Below are 13,375 nucleotides of genomic sequence, written 5' to 3'. Positions count from 1 at the left end.
CAAAGCAACCTAATCTCATCCTATTATACTATTTTGGGCCTAGATCATTGTCTAGCCATGGTACCTGTCCAAGGGATAAATACTAATGAACAGATTTCATGGGCTGCCTGTCATAGCATGGACAATATGCATTTCTCATATACTTTGTTTTTATTTATTTATTTGGTGGGGCAGTGAGGATTAAGTGACTTGCCCAGGGTCACACATCTAGTAAATGTCAAGTGTCTGAGGCTGGATTTGAACTCAGGTCCTCCTGAATCCAGGGCCGGTGCTTTATCCACTACTTTGTTTTTCTAATGTGGATGTTTACTCCAATCTGGTTTGTAAGGAAGTTTTCTCCTGTTCTGGAGTCAGTATAATTAATACAATGTCATTTTTGTTCAGAATATTTAGAGAACTTTACCATAGATAGGTAATTCTTTTGGTTTGACTTTGGGCAGCACATCATCTGTGACACAGGTGAACCTGAAGTGAACCTGTAGCTTTCTGTTTCTTTTCTTTTCTTTTTCTTTTTTGCGGGGCAATGAGGGTTAAGTGACTTGCCCAGGGTCACACAGCTAGTAAGTGTCAAGTGTCTGAGGCTGGATTTGAACTCAGGTCCTTCTGAATCCAGGGCCGGTGCTTTATTCTTTGCACCACCTAGCTGCCCCCTTCCTGTTTCTTAATGTCAGTATTCAACACATTGTTAAACAAAGTTATTTTCATAATTGAATCTGTCATAAAATCTTTTATGATTTTGTGGTATGTGAAAGAAACATTAATGCTGTATTTTATTCTAGTAAAAGAAATGCATTAAAAAACTAATCAACAGCAAGCCATGGTGATATATATGTGTATATATATACATACATTATACATAATATGTATATATTACATATAGTTAATGAAATAATTTTTTAAAGGACCATGTTTATACAAAATGGGAAAAGCACTCTATTCTTATCATTAGAGATATTGGAATTCTGATTGCCTAGTATTAATATCCTTTTATATATGTACCCATACTCTATTCTTTCCCTCCATCATTTTCATTTTTTTCTTTCTCTCTTTGCTCAGAAGAAAGCTTTTCACAAGACTTCATTATAGTCATGTTATCTTGAGTCTAATGTCTAAGAGAAAGCATTCAGTCTCATGCTTACTTTCTCATCTCCTCACTGTGTATCATATTCCTTTCCTTCTTCCTAGTCACACACAGCCTTTCATTGCTTGTCTGTTTGGTGTTGAATCTCAGATACTTTTAGGCATGTCCAGGCTAGAAGAACTCCATCTGGTAGCTACCCATCTCTCAGAAATATTTCAACTTCTTAATGACTGGTTTCTGGGTCCTAGAGTTAAATGACTGGACCTAGAGCTGGAATAATTACAACTCGTATCTATGCAAATGCTTTCAAGTTTACAAATCTTTTCCCTCTTTACATCTCTGTGAGGTAATTGGTATAAATATTATCACTCCCAAATTATTCCTACAGTTGAGGAAACTGAGGCTTAGAGAGGTTAGATGACTTGTTCAAAGTTAATAAGGGTGAGAGATAGGATTTGAACCCAGATCTTTTCTGCCTCTTAGTCTAATACACTGACCACTATATTATGGTGGAAGGGACCTTAAAACCATCTAGTTTTACATATAAGGAAACTGACGCTTAGTAATCCCTACACACCAGATGACGATAGGGACAGGTTCATTACCCCACTCCCATGACAGTGCATTATTTTATTTCTTCTCTATACAGTTCCTTTTTTTAAAATTTTGTTTTCTTTGAGCCAGTTTTATTGATAATGTTTCTGTAAATGAATGATCTGACTAGCCAGCTCCTGTATTCTTTTGTAGGGAGTAACCGACTCTGAAGTTGATGAAATCCTTGGAAGAAGGACCCCCTGTTTAAGGCGCTCCCCACTACACAAACCTTTTGAGAGCAGATATTTCTAAGTAATTGTCACTTGTATAGGTAAGCAGCTTAAGTGATCCTTTTTATCTTTCAATTTGCTGGTTTAATGTTAATTGTCTAATATCAAAGCAAAATTTATAAAGCCTATTTGTAGGGAGAAATTGAAGGGTAAATAAAGATGATGACCTTTCTTTCTGTGGTATGATACTTATTATTCAGAGTTAGCCCAATAAGGTTTCTTGTTTGTCTTTCCTTCCTTCCTTCCTTCCTTCCTTCCTTCCTTCCTTCCTTCCTTCCTTCCTTCCTTCCTTCCTTCCTTCCTTCCTTCCTTCCTTCCTTCCTTCCTTCCTTCCTTTCTTTCTTTCTTTCTTCTGGGGCAATGAGGGTTAAGTGACTTGCCCAGGGTCACACAGCTAGTAAGTGTCAAGTGTCTGAGGCCAGATTTGAACTCAGGTTCTCCTGAATCCAGGGACAGTGCTCTATCCACTGCGCCACCTAGCTGCTCCGCCTAGACCTCTTAAAGGTACAAAATCGAGGGGCAGGGGCAGCTAGGTTTTGCAGTGGATAAAGCACCGGCCCTGGATTCAGGACGACCTAAGTTCAAATCTGGCCTCAGACACTTAACACTAGCTGTGTGACCCTGGGCAAGTCACTTAACCCTCATTGCCCCACCAAAAAAAAAAATTGAGGGGCAGCTAGGTGGTGCAGTGGATAGAGCACTGGCCCTGGATTCAGGAGGACCTGAGTTCAAATCTGGCCTCAGACACTTAACACTTACTAGCTGTGTGACCCTGGGCAAGTCACTTAACCCCAATTGCCTCACAAAAAAAGGGTACAAAATTGGCCACTCTAGTCAAACACATTGTCTGTGGTAATAGCTCTTCCTCCTCCTTAAAAATCCTTGGTAATAATATCATGTGAATGTTCCCAGAAGTTCTCAAATTAAGATGGTGTGCTCTTCCCATGTCCAGGATGTTCAACTAGGTATGCATTTTGCTCTGTGAACAGTCCAAACTACATAAAGCTTAAAATTCAGCCAGTTTAGTTAAGCTTGCTGACAACAGAGGCAGCCCTTCCTATTCCAATGGTCTGTTGAGAATGCTATAGATGCAGTTTCCCTGTTTTCTAGCAAGATTTTTGTAAAAGTATCTTATGCTAGTCTTGTAGAGAAGATGGAGAGATGGAAAATTAGACTCTTATACAATTACAAGGCTTCAGAACCATTTTCATGGCCAGATTTAAAGAGCAGTTGTTGGTGGTGCAATATCAAGGTGTCTCTTGGATAAAGGCATAGATTGCATTCTCATATGATTTGCTGGTGACACAGAGTGAAGAGGAATAGCTGGATGATAAAGTCAGGATAAAGTTAAGGTTTTGATAGACTAGAGCACTGGTCAGAATCAAGTAAAATGAAAATCAATAGAGATAGATATGGCATTTTAAATTTGGGTGCAAAAGTTTAACCACAAGTACAAGATAAAAGTGGTATGGTGAGAGATCGGTTATTCTTTTTTTTTGTGGGGTAATGAGGGTTAAGTGACTTGCCCAGGGTCACACAGCTAGTAGGTGTCAAGTGTCTGAGGCCGGATTTGAACTCAGGTACTCCTGAATCCAGGGCCGGTGCTTTATCCACTATGCCACCTAGCTGCCCGAGATCAGTTATTCTGGTTTTTTTTTTTTTTTTTTTTTTTTTTGGTGAGGCAGTTGGGGTTAAGTGACTTGCCAAGGGTCACATAGCTAGTAAGTATCAAGTGTCTGAGGCCAGATTTGAACTCAAGTCCTCCTGAATCCAGGGCTGGTGCTCCATCCACTGTGCCACCCAGCTGCCCCCCCCCCCGCCAAGATCAGTTATTCTTAAAAGTATTTTTGAGGGGGTTGTAGACTGTAAGCTGATTATGAGTCTGAAGTGTGATGTGGCAGTTCCCCCCAAATCCAATGAGCTTGTGCTGCATTAAGAGAGGCATAGCTCTTAGGAGTAGGAAGTTGATAGTTCCAGTGCACTTTGCCATTGTCAGACTTCATCTGGAGTAGTGCATTCAGTTCGAGATGCTACAGCTTAAGATGGACATTGATAAGCTGGAGAGTGCCCAGAGGTGAGCAACAAAGATGGTGAAAAGCCTCTACTTCATGTCATATGTTAATCAGCTGAAGGAATTGGGCAAAGTTAGTTTGAAGAAGAAAAGATTCAGGGGGGCCATGAACGTTGTCAAGTATTTGAAGGACTGTCATATGGTGTTGGGGTTAGACATGCTCTGTTTAGTCGGAGGGAAGGACCAGGAACAATGAGTAGAAATTGCAGAAAGGCAAATTTAGATTTCTATATCAGGAAAAAACCAAACTGCCTAATAATCAGAGATGTTAAAAAATTGAATAGACTGCCCACAGAGGTGGTGGGTTCCTTCTCCTTTGGAGGTCTTTAAGCACAGTCTGGAGGACCACTTACACAAGATGTTAAAATGAGAGTTCCTTTTGGTCTGCTGAGATGCCTTTCAGTTCTCAAATTCTTTTGTGAGTTGTGAGTTCACAATGGTGGTACAAATGCAGCCCAACTGTAGCAGTTACATTGGTAACATCTGTGCTGAACCAGCTTACTATTAGCTGCCATAGTAGCAGGCCTTGGTGCTGTCCTTGGTGCTGACGGCTTCTAAACCATACCTCACTTCAACAAAGTCAAAGTTATTGTTCCATTTATTGTCTTACTGCTTTTAGTCTTCTTCTTCTTCTTCTTTTTTTTTTTAGTGAGGCAATTGGGGTTAAGTGACTTGCCCAGGGTTACACAGCTAATAAGTGTCTGAGGCCGGATTTGAACTCAGGTACTCCTGACTCCAAGGCCGGTGCTCTATCCACTGCGCCACCTAGCTGCCCCTTGCTTTTAGTCTTCTAAAGAAGGTGAGGGTCCAGTTTCCATCTATGTTTCATTCTTGAGCTAGTCATCCTGAGTTAACTGATTCTTCATGTACTTACCATTGTCTTGATTTCTTTTCTTCATCTTCAATAGAAGAATCCAGATAAAATCTATAATTATCAGACAGCAGATCAGCCACAGAGCTCAGAGGTTCTTCTTTTGAGTTAAAGCGCCAGATTTCTACTTGGCTTATTAGCATATCCACCATAATTAAACAGATTTCCTACCATTGTCTTAGGTTTCTATAAAGAACAATTTTAATCTTTTATAGCCTGCATTTTGGTCTCCTAGGAATTCATCTTATATTTATAATAAAGTTGATACAGAACATTGTCCTTCATAGTATTTCTCCTTAATTCACTGTTTCTGCAGAACCAACTAAAATCCATAGGGTATGCTTGCATATGGCAATAGTGGCTCTATCATCACTATATTGCATTTGGGTTCTTATAAAGTATCTGGCTCTCTTTTAAACAGTGCAGTTAATACTCTTAGTTTCAAATTGCCATTGAGAAATTCTTCACTTTAGAAATTTTATTAATTTTTTGAATATTAATATGATCTCTGTGGGTACTGGGAATGCAGAGATACAATATATAGCCCTACTCTCAAGAAGTTTATAATTAAGTAGGTAAAGAAAAAATCCACAGATAACTGTAATATAAGTTACAATTTGATGGGTCTGTGGGATTGATCCAGAGTAGTATCAGAGATGGCGAAGGGCAGGTTCTTATGGCTTGGGGATCATGGAGAATCAGGGAAAATTTAATGGAGGGGAGAGACTCCCATCTGAGCCTCAAAGGAGCATTTCAGCAGGTAGATTTGTCAGGGCAGACCATTCCATGCATAAGGGCAGAAAGTGCAAAATGCAGAGTAAGATTAGGTCTTGGGCAAGTGGTCTAGTTTGGAGTATAGGACACATGAGGGAGAATATTGGAAAAGAAGGCTATAGTCAAATCATGAAGGACATTCAGGGCCTGCCTGAGGAGTTTATAGTTTTTTGGTAAACAATGAGTAGCTTCTGAAGGTTTTTGAGCAGAGAAGATGTCATCAGATATGCATGTTAGGAATATTAATTTGATAGTTATATGAAGGTTTGTATTGGGGAAAGAAGACAGGAGACAAGGAGACCAGTTGGGAAGATACTTCAGTATTCCAGGTAAGAGCAAGGAAGAATTAGAACTTCTTATCTTTTTTGCCAGCAGTTAGGTGGCACAGAGGAGAGAGAGCTGGGCTTGGAGTCAGAAAGACCTCAGTTCAACTCCAACTTCAGACATTTGCCAGCTGTGCGACCAGGGCAAAATGATTATTTCACCTGTCTGCCTCATTTTCCTCATCTGCAAAATGGGAATAATAATAGCACCTACCTCCCAGGGTTGATATGAGTATCAAATGAGATAATATTTGCAAAGAGCTTAGATGGAGAAGGGTGGTCTTAATAATATCCTTCAAGCTGAGAGAAAGAAAACTTCAGTAAAACCCTCTGGAGTAGAAATTTGTTCAGGAGTTTACTGACCTCACAATCTGCCACCTTGACAACTCCTTGTACTCCAAGATTGGTTAGTATTCTTGGACTCTTATGTAAAGGGATAATTATGTCTCCAACCTGCCTTTGAGTTCTAAACCTGGAAAAGAAGTAGGGAAATTGGGAGGATCAGCAGTTTTTTAGGGGATATAATGACTTTTGTTGTAAATAATTTTACTTTGATATACTAGTGAGATCCAGGAAACTGAAGGCGTGGAAATGGAGCATGGAGGAAAGATTGAGTTTGGAAATAATAATTTGGGAGTCATACATAGAGAGATTTTAACTAAGGTCCCAGAAGTTATTTATTTGGATGTCAATGGAGAGATTATATAGAGGAAAAAAGGTAACTGTGGATGGAACCTTGGGGTCCACTCATTTTTTTTTGGTGGGGCAATGAAGGTTAAGTGACTTGCCTAGGGTCACACAGCTAGTAAGTGTTAAGTGTCTGAGGCTGGATTTGAACTCAGGTCCTTCTAAATCCAGGATTGGTGCTCTATCCACTGCGCCACCTAACTGCCCCCGGGTCCACTCATTTTTAAAGGAATGAGGAGAAAGAGGAGTTGTGGAGAAAAGTGGAAAAGGATCTTCCAGCATAGAAAATAAGCTAGGATTGGAGTATCATAAAACCCCTGTTCAATGTCAGGAAGCACAGAAGTCATAGTTTGCTTATTAGAGTATAAGTTCCTTTTATATCTATCTTTGTACCCTCAGCACTGAGAAAGGGGGCCTTGCACATTATAGGCACAAAATGCACATACGTTGAATCAGAAAAAAAAGGACATTATAGTTATGATAGTGATTTTTTTCATTCTTTTAGATGTGTGTGAAGTTATCATTTTGACTCTATGGAGCACTAAGGTAATTGCATCCTAGTTCAAGCTCCTTGCTGATATCATTCCCCTATATATGTTAATTACACTCCTTTTAGTTAGGCGCATAGGTTTTACTTTCCTTGAATAAAGAACTCTCTTAGGAGCTCTATGCCTTTGCCTGAGTTGCCTTTAATGCACAATCTAGCCTCTCACGTCCATTTTTGGAACCGTCATGATAATTTAAAAAACATTTAGTGAATACCCACAGTACATAGAGCAAGTGTACCAAGCTATTTTTAAACTCAGATAGAAAATTGGTTCCCTTTAGTCTTGCTATTCTTAATCTACCACTTACATGTATCTATTAATGGAGAACATAGGAAGGACAAGACTGGACCCTCTTTTTCTACATCTAAACTTTCTGAAGGGCAGGGATTGCCCTACAGCTTATGTGGGCTATTCCTAAGTAATTTTCAAACTAAAATTTGTCATTGACACAATGGATTCAGTAATCTTTATTTATTCATTCATTCATTCATTTGTTCATCCATTCATCCATCCATCCATCCATCCATCCATCCATCCATCCATCCATCCATCCATCCATCCATCCATCCATCCATCCATCCAATTTAGTTTTGTCTTCACTATCTTTATCTTCTATCCCTTGTCTCTGGCTCAGATTCCCAACTACCTGAAGCATGTGATGCAGAACTAGGGAAAGCAAGGCCACTAGGGAACATCATAATTTGTAACTTAGAAAGGTGAGGATCACAGCAAACTACTGTCCTTCACAACTTAGAAAATCATGCAGGGGCAGCTAGGTGGCACAGTGGATAAAGCACTGGCTTTGGATTCAGGAGGACCTGAATTCAAATCTGGCCTCAGACACTTGACACTTACTAGCTGTGTGACCCTGGGCAAGTCACTTAACCCCAATTGCCTCACCCCCCCCCAAAAGTCATTCAGCACAAAGACTGCTGAATTTAGGGTCCAAAGACCACTCCTATCTCAGCTCTGCCATTTATTCCCTGTGTGACCTCGGGCCAATCCCTAGTCTTCAATTCTCTCACCTGTAAAAAAAGATGAGATGACTCCTAAGGTCAAGCAAAGTCAACAAACGTCTAGTAAGCACCCACGATATGTCAGGTTCTGTGCTTAGCACTATAGATACAAAGAAAGGCAAAAGTAACCTCTGCCCTTAAGAAGCTCACATTCCAATAAGGGAGAAAACATGCAAATGACATAGTTATGAACAAGAAATATACAGGATAAATTGGATATAATCTCAGAGGAAAGGCACTAGCATTAAGGGAGATCTAGAAAGTCTTCCTACAGAAGGTAGGATTTCAGGTGAGACTTGAAGGAATCCAGGGGAGCCAGGGGTGGAGCTGAGGGGGAATATTCTAGGTGTGGGGAACAGCCAGGGTAAATCTATGATCCTATTAAGGTCAAAATAAACCATCATAGAAAGATGAGGGCAACTAGCAACCATCCTAGACTGCAGCTTTGAAAACAATATGACAGAATGCTAGAATCATAGAACATTTCAACTAGAGAGACCTTAAAGAAAAATTTAACTAATCCCTTCTTTTCACAAATAAGGAAACTGAGGCCCAAAGAAGTTAAAGAAGTTGTCCAAGGACAAATAGCTAATAAGGTCACCTGTTAAGCACCATATACAGTTCACTGGTGCTCTGCTATCACCATTAAATTGCTGTAATAGTTTTGTTGTTTGTTTGTTTTTGGTGGGGCAGTGAGGGTTAAGTGACTTGCTCGGGGTCACACAGCTAGTAAGTGTCAAGTGTCTGAGGCTGGATTCAAACTCAGGTCCTCTTGAATCCAGGGCTGGCACTTTATCTACTGGGCCACCTAGCTGACCCACTGTGATAGTTATATGGTATTTCAAATAATCGAATAAAGCCTTATGACTATGTTGAAATATAAAATATATAATGTACTACCTCATATTTAATTCTGATCTGATTCCCGAATGTCTAACCCTACTGTCATTCATGCATCAAAGCACAGCTAACTTCCTCAGTTGCCACACAGGGTACATGGCTTCCATCAGTTCGGTGCACAGAGACAGCAAGAGAGTTCCATATTCTGCAGCTTTTCTGATGAGAATGTTCCACCTGAAAGATGAAAGGACAAATGCTGGGTCACTAAATCTTTGATTTCAAAAATAACCATCCAAGGATTTATTAGGTAGTTATACAGAACATAGCTTATAATTACCAAGTTAAGGAACTGATGAGACTTGCCAAATTACACCACATCCTGCTGTTACAACTCATGCAGTTGGCACATAATGCTCTGTACTTGTTGTATACCTAATCAGGGAGGGGGGTTGAAAAGGAAGAGTTTGCCACATGGTGCCTCATCACACTTCTAGAAAAAAAATTAGATAAAAATAGGGTTACCTCAAAATCCCAGCTCTAAAAAAATTGGTTGTCCAATAATTAGTCAACAGTGTCTTGAACCTAATAAGTATTTATTGAAACAAATGTAATTGAAGTCTTCAGTGAAATTGAGGATCTACTGGTAGGGAGGGAAAAGTGAACATTCCAGGAGCAAGTGGGATGAGAGTGTATAGGCCACTTGCTTACTTTGCTTCTGAAAAATAGAAGGTGTGGAAAAGGACTGGACAGGACCCTGGGAGTATCCCTTTTCTTATTTCCAACACATGGCTGCTGCACATAGACAGGAAAGTCTTTGGCTGGATGCAGTGCCTCTGAACCAGACAAATTGTCTTAGAGGGGGAAAATCTGGGGAGAGGGGACCTAAAGGTATCCCTTACATGTAACAGATAGTGAATTCAGTTTAATTAAATTTCACTATTGTTTCCCTGTGCAAATATCCTAAAGCCTTCTTTCTCCAACATCCCATTGTGACATGGAGGTGACCCTGGGTTCTTAAAGGATATGCCAGCAGAGTGCTAACTCTCACAGATCCCACCAAGCTAGAAAGGCTTGGGTTAGGACCATCAGTGGCCTGGCTTTCTGTTGCCTGCGGGGCCCGTGACTGTGTGTCAACCAAGAACTAACCTCATTAAGTGAAAAGAGGATATTGGTGCAGGCAGGGCCGGGGTTGGGGAGGGGGGATTGGGGTGGGGTGAGGGGGGAAGGATTTTTTTTTAAGAGGAGGGGAGAACACAACTCTGCTTTAGGCATGGGCAGGGAGTGTATTTGATGTCATTAGAGGGAATGCTCACACCTGTGACCTCACGTATCTTTGAAGTTTTAAAGTAAAGAAGGAAATAGTCTGTGCTCTTAGTGATTTATATGTTTTTTCCCCCTCACAGGACTCTGTGTGTTATGGTGTTCCTAACTGTACAGTGAAAAATGAATGAGAGCAATAGGGGGAGTGCGAAGAACTCATTTAAAGTAACAGTACATACACTCATTTAGAGCTGAACAGCCTTTTGTGTTATCTTTAACAAGTCATCTTGTTCTGTCTGTTTCCCTTTGAATGAAATCTTGTACTGTGTATTTTTACCAGGTAAGAGTTGTTGATTAAAATGATTGGAGTTTGGGGCTTACATTTTCAGTGTCAATTTAGAAACTATTTTTTTTTTTGTGGGGAGCAATGAAATAAGAACAAAGTATGATAATGTGGTGGGAAAGGCCTTGGCATTGAAGAAAAGAGGCTTTTCTGAGTAACATTGTCAGAATAGTTAAGACCCCAGGACAGGTGTACCTCTCTTTAGGTAACAGATATGTATCTTTCAAATGTCAATAAAATTTTTAAAAGAAGTTGAATTATATTTTAAGCATAATAGAATAGGACTGCTTGTTCCTCTAGAGAAATCCTGGTTAAAGAGTAGTATAGCGCAAAGAGCATTACATTTGAAATTAGAACACTTATAACTTGTCTGACCTTTCTCTGATATCAACTCCCTGGGTGGCTTTGAGCAAGTCTCTTAATCTCCATCTCAGTTTACTTTTCTGTCAAATGTGGGCTAGGTTCAAATCCTAGCTCCAATACTTGCTAACTCTATGACCCTGCAGATAGTACTTTTAGGTGAACCAAATGCCTTCTCCTCAGTCATCCTATGAAATAGGTAATACAAATTTTTTTATCCCCATTATAGAGAGGGGGAAGCTAAGACTAAGAATGGTGAAGTCACTTGTCCATGGATGAGAGGGAACCTGTATCCCCTAATTCCAAGTTTCAGGCTCTTTCTGCTTTGCTGTCCTGACTCAGTGTTACCTACCTCACAGGGTTGTTGTGGGGAAGGCACTTTGTGAACTTTAAAACACGGTGTAAATATGAATGAAGAAGAATAGTCATAATATAGATTTTCATGCATCTGATATTCTTGAAGTGAGGTACACCTGTATTAAAAGTGCAAAGTCATAGGAGTCACAAGAGTCCGCAGCATCTATAGTCCAGTTCTCCCTTTGAAGTCAGAATTCTCTTCTGACACATTTATAAAATGAGGAAAAACAATTCCTTCCCGTATACTATAGCCTTAAGCTGAGACAGATGGTTGGGGCACTCTTTCATTGTTCAGAAGCTCAAGCATTTCAGCACATGAGCAGTTATAGATCAGTGCAGGATTTTTAGGGAGTGAATGGGGCATCCTTTCCTGAGTCTGCCATTCAGGAGGTGATGCGTAGGTGTCTATCTACATGGCATCACCAGTTGGAAACGGAAACCATTTTCTTTACCTCCCTTTATGATATATGGAACTCCTTCCCTCTTAGCATTTTAATTGATTGAATACAAAATTCCTTTCCTCCCTTAATGGATCTATTCCTTCTGAGGTAAATGAGGAAAATATTCCCTTTCCAATTTCTGCCCCCCCCCCCGGCCCCAGCCATTCATCTTCTCCCTGAAACTTAGCATCATGAGTAGCTTACATTTATTTAGGTAGTGAGGGCTTTAAGATTTGCAAAATATTCTGCATCTCTTATCCCATTTGATCCTCATAGCCACCCTGTGAGTTATGGGATAGAGGGGAACAGTTGACGTTATAATACCTTGCTTTACAGATGAGAAAACTGAACCTCAGAGAAGTTAAGTTCATAGAATCAATCACAAGATAATAGGTACAGAGCTGAAAAGGACTGCGGAGACCATCTAGTCTAGCCCTTTATTTTACAAATGAGGAAACTGAACCTCAGTGAAGTTAAGTAATTTGCCCACGGTCATCCCACTAATGAGTGATGGATTCAAAATTCAAACTCACATCTTCCCTGAATCCAAGGATACATATTTTCCACTACACCTTGTTTTTTGTTTGTTTGTTTGTTTTGTTTTTGCAGGGCAATGAGGGTTAAGTGACTTGCCCAGGGTCACACTGCTAGTAAGTGTCAAGGGTCTGAGGTCAAATTTGAACTCAGGTCCTCCAGAATCCAGGACTGGTGCTTTATCTACTGCACCACCTAGCTTCCCCCTACCATGTTCTTTCTTTACCAGACCTAGATTAAATTACTGGAATAAAGTTTATTTCTATATTCTTTAAAAATCCTCTATTTCCTTTGGGTTTCAATCTATTATTTTGCAATCATTCTCTAAATATGCTTCAAAATGGAACATAATGTATAAACCAATTAAGATCCACAGAAAAATCCTAGCAAAGGCCTGAATTGCCTAGAAATGGGACTTTTATTAACTGTAGAGAATCAGGTGAAAGTAATGGACATCTCCTCTAAACTATAAGCATATTTACACCTTGTAATTGTAACATTTAATTTTCTTCAGTGTTTAAGCATAATGCCTAAGTTCCATGTAGGTACGACATTTATTGTCCATATTGTTAAAAATTGCCATTATTTTTTAAGACACTAAATAAGCCAAAAATTTAGCACTTTGAGATCTTGTAACTTTCCCATTTAACTAATTCTCTCTTTTAAATGTCTCCTTAAAATAATTCCTATAAGGTTTTTATGGTCATGTTTTCTTTTTGGGGAGCAGTATTTGGTCCCGTTTCTTTTTTATGTATGTAATAACTCAAGATTTGGATTGTTTTGTGAGAAATGATAATTAATAAATGGAAAGGAAAAAACCCCACCATCTTCTTGCTTCACTTTGTTGATTCCTTAATTTTCATCACTGTCACTTACTTAGCACAGTGTCTGTCACATTGTTAAGTACATAATAATTGCTTATTACTTGCCTACTGTCAGGTAGTACTATTTCTAAATAAATCTGTATGTGAGAATGTAATTGCTTAATGTCCAGCCCTTCTATTAGAAGCATACATCTTTTGGGGTCATATTAAAGACAGAGGTTT

At 39.5% G+C, this 13,375-nt stretch overlaps 1 protein-coding gene across 1 annotated transcript in view; it reads left to right on the top strand.

The window, feature by feature from the left end:
- SPATA6L (spermatogenesis associated 6 like) overlaps nt 1-12,001 on the top strand; it is a 96,212-nt gene extending 84,211 nt beyond the window's left edge. Inside the window, exons 12-13 of the mRNA XM_043977506.1 lie at nt 1,829-1,946; nt 10,439-12,001. Of these exons, the coding sequence (XP_043833441.1) occupies nt 1,829-1,927 (99 nt within the window). The 3' untranslated portion in view covers nt 1,928-1,946; nt 10,439-12,001. The remainder of the gene's footprint in view (nt 1-1,828; nt 1,947-10,438) is intronic.
- Nucleotides 12,002-13,375: the final 1,374 nt, after the last annotated feature.

This window comes from Dromiciops gliroides, chromosome 1 (assembly GCF_019393635.1).
Source record: "Dromiciops gliroides isolate mDroGli1 chromosome 1, mDroGli1.pri, whole genome shotgun sequence".
Taxonomy (NCBI): Eukaryota; Metazoa; Chordata; class Mammalia; order Microbiotheria; family Microbiotheriidae; genus Dromiciops; species Dromiciops gliroides.
This window is presented reverse-complemented; position numbering and strand designations above follow the sequence as displayed.